This window comes from Atta cephalotes, assembly GCF_000143395.1.
Source record: "Atta cephalotes unplaced genomic scaffold scaffold00054, whole genome shotgun sequence".
Taxonomy (NCBI): Eukaryota; Metazoa; Arthropoda; class Insecta; order Hymenoptera; family Formicidae; genus Atta; species Atta cephalotes.
In genome coordinates, this window is record NW_012130118.1 from 676,282 (window position 1) to 689,021 (window position 12,740).

Here is a 12,740-nt window from a genome sequence, read left to right on the forward strand (position 1 = left end):
GAGAGAGAGAGAGAGAAAGAGAGAGACTACAAATGCCAAGAATATATTTATGAATATCCTGTGTGTGCAACTTCATGGTGTACATCGCTGCGCATGCGTAGAAAAATCCCGCTTTGTAATTGCCATTTGTTTTCATTTGTTTGAGTCACCAATTGCGTCAATTATAATTTTATTTAATTTTTCGAGTAAGTTGATCGAAAAATGTCTTACTCCGAACGACACAAGACTGTTTTGCAAGCTGTTATACATGAAGGTGCTTTACATGAGGATCGTGGAAAAGAATTAGTTATTAGGTTATTTGGTACGACAAGTTGATAATCCATTTTTTTTGTGTACAGTGTACAAAAAATACAATAAGAAAAATCAAATATCAAATTATCGATAAATTTCAGATCATAATAATACAGCACAAATATTAAGTGAAATAAATGCAAAATTACAACCATTATGCACGACCATAAAACGTATAAATTGCGAAGTTACTGGAGAGTTGTATTGGATTTTTATAAGCACTGTACAAGACAAAACTGCTAGGTAACATCTATTTAAGTATTATTAACTTAATGTATTACTTTTACGAATTTTGCAGTTATGTTTATTTTTCAGTTTTGTTTCTCATTTCTCACAAGCAGAATTAGCTCTCTTGCGAAATATTTATTCGGAAATTATTACTTCTAACAATAGCTGTGTATCGAGTACATTTTGCCTTAATTTATGTTCATCACTAAATGCAAAACTGACTAAAACTGATGCCGAATTATTTCTACTTGAAATGGTAGATAGACAATGGTTATGCTGCAAGGTAAATTTTTATATTATATAATTCTGATAGTATGTCTCTTAAAGGTAAATATTATGAAGACATGTATTTTTCAGGATGGTAAATATTATATGGGAGTAAGAAGCATAGCAGAATTAATGCAATATTTCAAAGATACTTATGAAGGGAATCTTCAAATTTGTACTTTATGCAAGCAGGAACTTTTTTATGTAATATTTTTTGGGAATATTGAATGCGTATATCTTATTTTACAACGATGATAGGTTTTATCATTTTGCAGGGTGACAAATGTAACAAATGTGATGCTAGTACACATGTTTATTGCCTCAAGAATTATGCAAGAAATCATAGTAGTTTGGGATGTCCTAATTGTCTTTTTTCTACGTCAAGACAAAATCTTTCTAGTAACTTTTCATCTTGTTTTTTAATTTTATTTTTTTATTATGTTTAACAATTATTATGTTTAACAATAACTATCGGTTATTGATATATTTATTATATCAATTTTCTTGTATACATATTCAAATTATTTCTTAATATTTAAGTACTGATTTTTTTGAAATATTACGAAAAATATTATTTATAGGTAATAACACTAGTTGTGCCATGGATGTTGAAAATGCCTCGCAGACAAGTGTGGAAATACATGAGATAGCACAGTCTAGTCAAACCAGAAAATTGAAACGAAAACAGAATGAATTGATGTAAGATATTTTGTTTAATCAGTTACACAAAACTGTTTGGAAGAGACGAATGCCGCAAACTAAAGATTACATTAATTTTTATTTATATAAAATTAAATTATTATCTATATACAGTAAAATTACATTCAATATAATATTAATAAACAATACTTTATTATGCCCATTTACTATGACTTGCTTCGAATTTTTTTCTTAAATACTTGAGACCTGCCATAATATTATCTTCGTTTATACTTCGTGATAATGATTCTTGTTTGTTCGTATGAGTCACAGTGTTGGAAGCTGAAGGTAAAATGTTATTTTCACCAGGAAGAGGGATATCCATAGTTGTTTGTTGTTCAGACATGTATATCTCAGAGTACCCACATACATTTCGTGAATAATTGCTGGATAGATGAGATAACGGATATGAAACTGTTGCTTGTCTCTGAGATAAGTTAGGTAAAGCCATGGTAGGAGTTAATGTCGCTCCTATTGTATTTTCAAATGATTCAGGAGAGTTATCAATTGCATTATATTCTGGTAAATCGTTTTTATTATTCTGGCTATTGTTATCAATATCTTTCACAATTGAGACTGTTTCATTATCGACAGACTCATTACTACCTTCATAATTCTGTAAATTGTCATTAGATTCTTCAATGGATTCCTGGGAATTACAAGTCTCTGTGTTATCCAGTTCTTTATTTTCTTTATGGGTTAAATGTTCATCGATGCTTTGAGAACTGTTGTAAAATCCAGTACTTTTAAAGTTATCATAAACTGGCCCAAATTCACTAATTCTTTGCGCTCTACATTTATCCACCCATTCTTCTTGCGACATTATATGCCAGTGATTCTTCTTACTTAAAAGTTCTCCAAAAGCTTTTATCTTATCTTCATCATTAGTCTTCTCTTCTTGGGTAGATTCGTTGATACTTGTAGATGCATCATTAACTTTCTCCTTAGAATTTTCTTTCTCAGCAGACTCAACTTTGTTAGTGTTAATATCGTTATTTGAATTAATTAACTTATTTTCTTGAGCCAATTCCTCTTCTGTAGGTTCTGCTGGTAAGCCTGCTCTGATACGTTGTCTAATTCTTGCCGCCTTTAGTCTATTCTGTTCCAATTTCTCCTTCAATTCCTTCCTTTCTTTCATTTCCCTCTGCTTTCTCTCTGTTTCCTTTCTTAAGTTTGCCAGGTTTTCTTGCTGCTTTGTTCTCTTCTCTTCATCTTGCGAAAATGCATAGTAACCAACACCATGTGTTCGTGCTTCATCAAATAATATATCTTGATAATGTATGTCCACCTTGTCCGCAAGCTTTCGCGTTTGCTCCTCCCATTTTCTTCTCATGATTTCTATCTCAGGTTCTTTCTCTTGAACAGGATATTGTTCTTTAGCCTCTTCTTCTTTGTCTTCGTCAATATGTTTCTTCATTATTTCATGCTTTATCAATTCATCTTTCTTTTGCATGTGTGGCAAATCCTCCCGCAAACATTTCCTTGTGCGACCAAAACAATCCTGATACTCTACCCAATTTTCCTCTGACTCTATGGGATGTTCTTTATCAATCATTTCATCCACAAATTCTTCATTGGATTCATCTAATTTATTCTCAAAATCAACAAGAAATTTATCATTATTATTTTTGGATTTCTTCAATCTTTCGTATAATCTCGCTTTGGCTTCCAGCATTAATTTTGACTTTTTGTGAGCGATGATATCCTCCGGATCCATAGATTTCTTAGCATTTTTTTCCATATCATCTGCAACAATCTTCTTGTTCTTTTTCTTATTCGACAGTGGTTGTATATTAATAGACTCGGTTTTCAACTTAACCTCATTTACTTCAGCTTGTTTTCTTAACAGTTCTGCCTTTAGACCCACTAGGGATGAATAGTTGACGTTTATCTTCTTTGTCATATTCATTGTTGCTTTATCAACTTGCAATACTATCTAAATATCTTGTTATTGTTCTTTATAAAAAAAGTTCTTTATAAAAAAACCAGAAATTGTTCATAAAAAACTTTGAACATGTGCCGATATAATTCACGTTTTTCTACCTGAAAAACAATATTATTTAATAAACAAATTTACTGAGGACGACATATATTTGTATGTTTGACAATACTTACATGAATTATTAGCGTCAATTATTTGACAGAAAGCCTAAGGCAGATGCTTTATGTACGATTATACAAATTACAAAAATAAATTTCATAATATTTCACAAACAGAAAATTGGAATGTTCATAACAAGATTTTTACGATTCTTCTTTTTGGAGATGACAGATGCGGAATTAGGTTAGGTCACAGAATATATAAAACTTACTAGAGAGTGAATAGATCTGTTTTTTACTCTCAACCGGTGCAATAAATTAAAGTAAAACAAACGTATATTTGTTGTGTACTAGAAACTCAGAAAGTATAGCAATAAAAAACGAATCTAATGATAGACAGATTTTCCAAAGAGAATCAAGGGAGAATGGAGTGGATAGCGTTCTCTTCTGTGATTGGTTTCGCCATTTATCCGTTCATTTCTGCCAATGTGAATGTGTGCATGTATGTATGTACATACAACACTAGTGTGTGCAGCACCGTGGCTGGTCTGTCTCGCCACAAATGCTTTGAAGCATTTGATGCGTTAATTAGAAGAAAGAATTTTGCAAATTGATCAGTTAAAAAACGCTTCAAAGCATTTGCAGCATCGCTTGATTGTACCCTATGAATAGGCAATAGTAATCGACTCCCTGTTCCTTCTCTGTTCCTTGTTTCTTTTATTGTGGAGTCCCTTAATTAGAGCTTAATGAAAGCACAGTATAATCAGTAGGGACATTCCGTGTCGGCATCTTTGATCTCCGCATCGCAATCATCGTGAGTCATGTTAACGTTTGAAAAATCCAGGACTGAAAGAGGATATAATGCCCCTTAAGTAATAATGTAATCCCACACTAAAAAATTTTACAAAAATTTTACTAACTAATGAACAAAATTAATTCGAAAATAGTAAGAACTAGTAGATAAATCAAATTTATTAAATAATTATTATTAAATAATAATTATAAAACAAACATTTTTATTTAGTTTTTTTTCGTAAAAAAAATATCAAAAATATAATATAAATTTTACTTACATAAATATAGATATAAAATAAAAAAAATATTATATTTTATGTGGTTTTACCTAATTAAACATAATTATAAAAGTATATTAATAAATAATTATGTATATTGTATATTGTATATTGTATTATGTATATTTTTTAGAAATTTATGGCACAGCTCTTAAATTGTCTTCTTTTGCTACGTATATCTGCTCAAACAGGATCTGTGTAATATGTACGTTTTTGTCATCTTGCATTTCATTGGATTCGGTCCAAAATAAAAGCTACGCAACCATATCTGCGCAACATTTTTTCACTGAGTGTCTCTACTGATTATACTGTGGTGAAAGTGGCTCTTAGAGCCGATTGTTCCACCTTTTGGTAAATTTTGCTTTAACCTATTAAGTAAGTAGCAAGATTACCCAATCACATGCGTGGCTTTACCTCACAGATAAAATTTATTCCAAAAGATGGAACAATCGGCCCTTAAGCATCATGAACAGACTCACATATCTGGGTATAATTTCTGAACGAACTCCAGTATGGTAATCCTATGCGCGACAAAACGTGGAGAAGCCATTTTACTTCGGCGCGCGTCAAAACTTTTGAAAGTCACGTGATGCGTTTGAAAGTCATAATAGTCATATGTCGAAGACATTTATAAATCTTTCTTTCTTGCATCCATTGAGAAATCTCGCGACATTCTCGAATTTAGTTTTCCGAGTTTGAATTTCTAGAAAATCGTATATCGTATCATTACAGAAAATCAGCACTTGATTTTCAAGCTGAAAAATTCCCAGCCGAAATTAAAGTTGCTAGAAAAACGTGGAAGGGGCGGGGTGAAGCGAAGAAGGAATTCAGGAAGAATTAAGAGGCCCATCTCTTATAAAGAAATCTTATATTGAAATGTACTGACAGTACTAAAAAAATCTATAGCATTTAGAAGCGATACTGAAAACCTACATCATAAATAACACCAATTATTTAAGTTTTTGATATATACTTTTAGAATGCACCATTGAAGTGCTGAAACGAAACGTCCAATAGAAGAATAGTAAGAAGAGGAGGAAGTCCTCGTGATCATTGCGACTCGACAGTTATTGGCGACGGTTATCAATTCGGAAGATCGATTCTCGATTGCTCGTGCAGCATCTAGAGCGCAGTTGCGCCGTTCGTTTTGGTTTGTGGTTCGTTGTCGACGTAGCGCGGTACCCTGGGAGAGAAGTAATATTCGTGATAGTGCTAAGCCGACTGGATCGGTGATTTCCGCAAGAAGTAGAGTGAGAAAAGTTCTTGTCGCTCCTCGTTATTCCTCGTGGCCAATTCCATCTTAACCATCGTTCGATTAGCCTTCATAACTATTTTAGAACAACGACGGTGGTAGTGCACGCGGTCTCTCGTGGTCCAGCGAGAGCGGCTACAGCGACATCATTAAGAACAAGCCGGCGAATCAGTTGGAGCTAAATCTGCTAAATGGCACGGCGCAGGCAAGCGAAGCAGGCGGCAGCAGAAAGTGTCGTGGCTGCCGCTGATGGCAGTGTGACTCCACCGAAGAAGAGGAAAACAGCTGTAAAATCAGTGACTGCGGACGAATCAAAGCAGACTAAGAATAGAAGCCGGCAAGCAAAGACGACTAAGCAGGACAACGAGGTGGCTAGCGAGCCGACGAGTTCGCCAAAGAAGTCACGCAGTAGACAGAGAAATGCCGCCGATACTATTACCGTCACGACTATCGCGAAAACCGGTACGAAAAGCAAATCTAAGAAACAAATCGACAAGGAATCTGAAGAAACGACGATAGAAAGCAACAATGAGAAAGTGGTTGAGAAAAAAACTCGCAGTGGCAAGGCTACAGCAGTGGTGAAAAAGGCGGGAAAAAAGGTGACTGAGACAAAATCAAAGGCTAAGATCCCAATTGTCAGGAAACAAACTAGAATCAAGGATGTAGAAAACAGCCCTGTTCAGAGGTCTCGTCGCGCGAAAATAGTTGAAGAAAATGATGCGCCAGCACAGCCCATTGTAAAGGTATCTAGGAAACGTAAAAATGTAGAGGATGCAAATGAAGCTATTGCAGAGATACAGATTATCAAGGAGAATGAGGAAGAGATAGAGGAGAATGAAGCAAAAGCCAGTAAAAAACTTCGTGGGAAACAGAAGAAAATAGAAATTTCTAATGCACGTAAGTTTCTGGAATTTGTATTTTATCTTACATTTATCAGAATATTGTCATTGCTATAATGAAAATTGACAAAGAGCAAAAATGGGAGAATTTTCATTTAAAGAAAATTCTAATAAATTTTTAATAAATTCCAATATGATATTTCAGCTGAATTTCTCAAGAAATCTGTAGCTTACAAGACATTACAGTTGTTCCATATAATTTAGATGTATAAATAAAAATGAGTAATAAACTAGTTTATAAAATTTACTGATCTATATATTGAAGTTTTTATTAATATCCATTAAACATCAAAGATTTCTATGACTAAATTTAGAATTGTCTACTTTCTATATTATTTGCAGTATTTGTTTTATAAAACAATTTTGTTAATGTTATTTTAGCAATATTGTATACAATTTTTTGTTATTTTAGCTGTTGTGATCTTTAAAGGAAGATCCAGGAAGAATCCTGCAGAAGAAATTGTTAAATCACCACCAAAGAAAATAGAAAGAAAAAAACAAAATAGCAAGGAACAAAATGCAGTGATACAGAAAGATAATCCAAAAACAAAAAATGTGAAAAATGCAAAAAAAGGAAAGACACAAAAAGCAGCTTCCAAAAAAAAACTTAATGCTGTGGTAGAAGAGATCAATGACAATCAGGCAGAAGAATCAAATGAGGCAGAAGCAGTAACAATGTCTGAAGTGGATGTCAAAGAAAATGGAGAAGCACATATGGCAGAACCTAAACAAAAGAAAAGAAATGGGAAAGTAGGGAAAGCAACTGTAGCAATAAACGGAAAGCAAAATGGTAATGAAGCCAAAGGAAAACAGAAAAAAACACAAGTAGTTGCTGCATCTGTTGATGAGGAAGAAGCAACACAGGAAGTAACTGCAGAGAATGAAGCTATTAAAACAAATGTAATATCAGAAATTGATGAAAATGATACAATTGTTTCCTCGAGTAAAGATGATATTTTAGAGAACGAAAAAGAAAAAGATGTCAGTGATGCAAATTTGATAAAAGAAGAGTCTATTACAGAAACATCAAATAATGAAAGAGCAGCAAGTTTTGTATGCTTTTAAAAAATACAGTACTATTAAAAAATGGATGGTAAGTTAAAGGACGGAAAATATCAATATTTTATATTTGACTAATAGAAACGCACATGAAGAACCGCGGTTATATGGGGAAGGAAAGAGGAGAAGGGTACAATCTGATATTTTAATATATTTATCGAAATATTTGCAGAGTAAATAAGGGGTTGGGTTTTAAGTCCTTGATCCTTCACTGTAGTTATGACTTGACTTCAGTATCGGATCCTATCAATCGAATCCTACGACTCTTAATGTTCTAAAAAGGATATTTATTTTTTTTTTTATAAAGAAAGAAACAAAAAAATATATGAATATATACACTATAACGAAAGTTTCACACCATTGTTTGTATTATTATATAAGAGCTTGTAATAGAGCGTGATGAAAATGTTACCGGAAAATGTTTCTAACAAAACATATTTTTTTAAAGATATCTTTTATCGAGATTGTGTAATATTGAATTTTCAGCTGTGTATCAATAACATATAGTGCCATAAGAAAGTTTGATAGGATTTATGCGAAATTTTTTATTCCTATCTGGGCAGCACTGCTAAAATATTTATAAGAAATAACATATATTATATATAAAAAATATGTATATATAATAATTATAATAATACTAATAATAATTAATATTAATATATTGATATTATTATAATATTGTTATGGAGCAGAAATTCGAATATCTTGAATAAAAATACAGATAATAAACATTTTTTTACTGTTGCCCATATAGGAGTTAAGTATGTTACATATTTTTCTAAAGAGATAACGGATAATAATTATGCACATACATATACATATTGTTTCCGTTCTCTAGTCTAGTAGTTTTATTTGGAACATTTATTTCTATACTAACGATGTAGTTAATCACAATCGCTTTTAAGAAAATTTTGAGTTTGCAGCTTCAAATTTTTATGAAACAAGGAAGCGCTTTTGGTGTTAAACTGTATATTCTTTTTTTTATTACTATTAGACTATAATTAATACTTAAACTTAATTGTCATTGAATGTTGTGTGTTCAAGTTGACAAAACAGCTAAATTGCTTGCTGAGAAAATATTACTGATAAATAGCAACATATTGTTGGACACTTGAATAAAGTAATATAAATTGTTATAGTAATATAAAATAATAATTTAGCAACGAATTATAAACTAAAAAGTAATAGTACATTTCTGTTAACAGACTTTTATTCTGATATATTTTATACTTTGCTATCTGCTTTGCTGGCTTGAACACATTCATTGTTAATTAATCAGAATGTTTGTATTTTAAGAGAAGATTGTACATAATTCCAGGTAAAATCTGACAATTCTGAAGACCATTTGCATTTTGTACGATTAGATATTACAATCTTACAAGCGTTCTGTTTAATAATAACTATTATATGCATTAATTTGTAAGTTGTTAACATACGATGTACGTGTGTTTGTTTCTGTAATATTAATATCCCTTATATCATATTGCTGTCCTTCACTGTAAACATTTTCTTTTCTCTTATGACAGAATAAATCAATTTTGTGTTTATATTTTTTGTGATCTTTCTGATATATTTATAGGTGTCTTTCAACAAGAAACACACATGACAGTGCAACATTACATCCTTGTTCGTCAATATTAAACAAGGATGAAATGATCATTGTGTTGTTTGTTGGAAAGCATCATATATGATTGTCATTATTTTATAATAAATGGCGAAAGTACACTCTTTAATTTTCATATTTTCCCGCTTGATTCGCAACTTTTTGATAAATCGATCAAAAGTGAATTGTCCAAGTCCATAGGCGTGTTCTTTTTAACTAAACTTACACGGTACATCTTTCTTCCTTTTTTTTCTCCTTTTTATATTGAAGAGAAAAAGAGAAAAGATGAACCGTGCAAAAAGGAATTAATGCGTTGTGCAATAAAAGAGTGAAACAAACTAGAACAGACCTCCAAACTAAAAAGAACAGACCTTGTAAGTTGGCGATGAGTGATTTGTGAGAGCGCCTTAAGGATACGTCATATGAAGATCAGTTATGTGCTTTTACGGATAATCTATAGAGACGTTGAAGGTGTGCTAAGCGTGGTATTTGAAGACACGAGGAAACAAGAATAATTTGTGAGGATGGCAGCGATCAGTTTATTGAATCCGAAGGCTGAGTTTGCTCGGGCGGCGCAAGCTTTGGCAGTGAACATTTCCGCCGCGAAGGGCATTCAGGATGTGATGAGGACCAACTTGGGGCCCAAGGGAACTATGAAAATGTATGTAGCCACGATGTATGTTCACGCGATAATTTTGTCGCTTCATCGTAGCCACCGCTCACTCTGATTCTTTGCGTACGTCTCGGAAATATCTCGAAGCTCTTTGACTCTGAATGCATTGCAATGATTTTCATTCGTCAGAAATTCGTAGAACATCGCAGTATTCCGACATCGCATTATTCTCCTTATTAGGAAGTGATTTACGAATTGCCGGAGAGAAGAGAGGTTGACATTCCGCGGATGTTGCTTCTTGATAGTAGTTTTTTCTTATTTATTATATCAACTGTTTTCTTTCATTGATATTTTCAGTATAATTTTCACATTAAGAAAACACTCGAATGACATAATCTTAATTAAAAATCTAGTCATAATATTTATAAGTAGTGCTAGTTTTTAATCATAAATTTCTAGGTTGGTTTCTGGATCTGGAGATATAAAGATTACCAAGGATGGCAATGTGCTTCTTCATGAAATGCAAATTCAACACCCTACAGCATCCTTGATAGCAAGAGCGTCCACTGCTCAGGATGATATGACTGGCGATGGCACGACTAGTACTGTACTGGTCATCGGTGAACTCTTGAAACAAGCTGATTTGTATATAGCAGAAGGGCTGCATCCTAGAATGCTTACAGATGGTTTTGACTTGGCTCGTGCTAAGGCATTAGAAATTTTAGATTCGATGAAAATTGCAATTGAGCCTAATAAGCAGAGTCTATTAGATATTGTGAGGACTTCGCTTAGAACAAAGATTCACCATACCGTGGCTGACAAGTTAACCGAGATCTGCGTGGATGCTGTACTAGCAATTAAGCAGCAAGACAAAGAAATCGATTTGCACATGATCGAATTGATGGAAATGCAACATAGAACAGCAGATGATACCACTCTGATTCGTGGCATAGTCACTGATCATGGATCTAGACATCCAGATATGCCTAAAAGAGTAGAGAATGCATATATTTTGACTTGTAATGTGAGCTTGGAATATGAGAAAAGTGAGGTACATACTAATGCAAAATGACAAGAATTTAATATAATTAATAATTAAAGACATAATTCAATGGATTTTAATTTTATAGGTGAATAGTGGATTCTTTTACAAATCAGCGGAAGAACGCGAAAAGTTAGTAGCTGCTGAACGCGTGTTCATCGATAATCGCGTAAAAAAGATTATCGAATTGAAGAAGAAGTTGTGCGACGGAACAGATAAATCATTTGTTGTGATAAATCAAAAAGGAATTGATCCATCATCTCTCGATATGCTCGCAAAAGAGAATATTATGGCTTTACGCAGAGCTAAGCGTAGAAACATGGAACGCCTAGCACTCGCGTGTGGTGGCGTAGCTATGAATTCTGTGGATGATCTGAAAGAAGAGTATCTAGGATGGGCCGGTCTTGTGTATGAACATGTTTTGGTAAATTTCTGTACTTCTCATTAAAAATGCAAGTTAACACATAAAGTTAAAACTTTCTATAAATTTATTTTTCAGGGAGAAACTAAATATACCTTTATAGAAGATTGCAAAAAGCCAAATTCTGTAACTATTTTATTGAAGGTAATGCAAATAATTTATTTGTGATGATGCATGCGAATATTCTAATATACTAATGTACTGATATTTCAGGGTCCTAACAAATTTACATTGGAACAACTTAAAGATGCTGTGCGTGATGGACTTAGGGCAATAAAGAACGCTATTGACGATCGTGCAATCGTTCCTGGAGCTGGAGCCTTTGAGGTTGCGGTTAGCCAAGCTCTTCAACGATACAAAGAGCAAGTGAAAGGAAAGCAACGTCTGGGAGTACAGGCCTATGCCGATGCTTTACTCGTCATTCCAAAAACTCTCGGTAAACATAATATTTATGAATCTCTATTTTTATTAATATTGTCTAACATTGTCATAATTAATTTTTATTTTTATTTTCCAGCCGTTAATAGTGGATTTGATCCGCAAGACACAATCGTTAAATTATTTGAAGAAAGTTCTGCTTTAGGAGAACCAGTAGGATTGGATCTGTCTACAGGAGAAGCTTTAAAAGCCGCGGATGCTGGCATTTATGATAATTATAATGTAAAAAAACAAATCATCAATTCTTGGTAAGATATTAAAACACTTATGTGTATGCTCTGTTGAATTATAATTTACATAAAAATTAAAATTAAAATTTTTAATTTTCAGCACGATAATCGCCAGTAATCTCCTTCTGGTTGACGAAATAATGAGAGCAGGATTATCTTCTCTAAAGGGTTAAATTACAATGTAATTCTCATGGAATTAAAAGTTTAAGAATCACTAATAATTTTTTTACGAAATAATTCAAATTATTGGATTATCATCTATTTTGCATTACATCTGTTAACCAAATATGTTGCTTGATCTCTTGCTTTTGATTTAAATATTTAATAACACGATAATGAATTTTCACATTGAATAATAATAAATAAAATAATGTTTTCGTAAAAAGTATTTCATTCACTTACAAAATTTCACAACGTCGTAAAATATAAACTGAGAAAGGTACAAAATATCTTTGAAAGTATGAAAAGAGAAATCGTAAATAATGAAAAAAATATATATAAATGCAAAGTTTAATCTTGACGCAAAAAGAGACAACTCACTAATTTTATATAGATTAAAAGATATTCGTCTTTCTGCTTTTTAAA

The 12,740-nt window shown here is 32.6% G+C and overlaps 4 protein-coding genes across 4 annotated transcripts; 3 read left to right on the top strand and 1 right to left on the bottom strand.

Moving 5' to 3' along the window:
• The first annotated feature begins 201 nt into the window (after nucleotides 1-201).
• LOC105623160 (non-structural maintenance of chromosomes element 1 homolog) lies at nucleotides 202-1,652 on the top strand. The gene is made up of 6 exons (XM_012204560.1): nucleotides 202-301; nucleotides 393-534; nucleotides 607-802; nucleotides 877-990; nucleotides 1,062-1,185; nucleotides 1,368-1,652. Exons 1-6 carry the CDS (start codon nucleotides 202-204, stop codon nucleotides 1,487-1,489), a joined length of 798 nt encoding a protein of 265 aa, XP_012059950.1. The 3' UTR covers nucleotides 1,490-1,652.
• On the bottom strand, nucleotides 1,640-3,394 carry LOC105623222 (coiled-coil domain-containing protein 174). The gene has a single exon (XM_012204622.1). It carries the CDS (start codon nucleotides 3,392-3,394, stop codon nucleotides 1,640-1,642), a length of 1,755 nt encoding a protein of 584 aa, XP_012060012.1.
• A 2,647-nt stretch (nucleotides 3,395-6,041) lies between these two features.
• On the top strand, nucleotides 6,042-7,814 carry LOC105623223 (neurofilament heavy polypeptide-like). The gene is made up of 2 exons (XM_012204623.1): nucleotides 6,042-6,747; nucleotides 7,162-7,814. Exons 1-2 carry the CDS (start codon nucleotides 6,042-6,044, stop codon nucleotides 7,812-7,814), a joined length of 1,359 nt encoding a protein of 452 aa, XP_012060013.1.
• A 2,121-nt stretch (nucleotides 7,815-9,935) lies between these two features.
• On the top strand, nucleotides 9,936-12,478 carry LOC105623161 (T-complex protein 1 subunit zeta). Its single transcript, XM_012204561.1, has 7 exons — nucleotides 9,936-10,072; nucleotides 10,484-11,075; nucleotides 11,155-11,490; nucleotides 11,566-11,631; nucleotides 11,701-11,923; nucleotides 12,005-12,173; nucleotides 12,256-12,478. The coding sequence occupies exons 1-7, from the start codon at nucleotides 9,936-9,938 to the stop codon at nucleotides 12,326-12,328; spliced, it is 1,596 nt and encodes a 531-aa protein (XP_012059951.1). The 3' UTR covers nucleotides 12,329-12,478.
• Nucleotides 12,479-12,740: the final 262 nt, after the last annotated feature.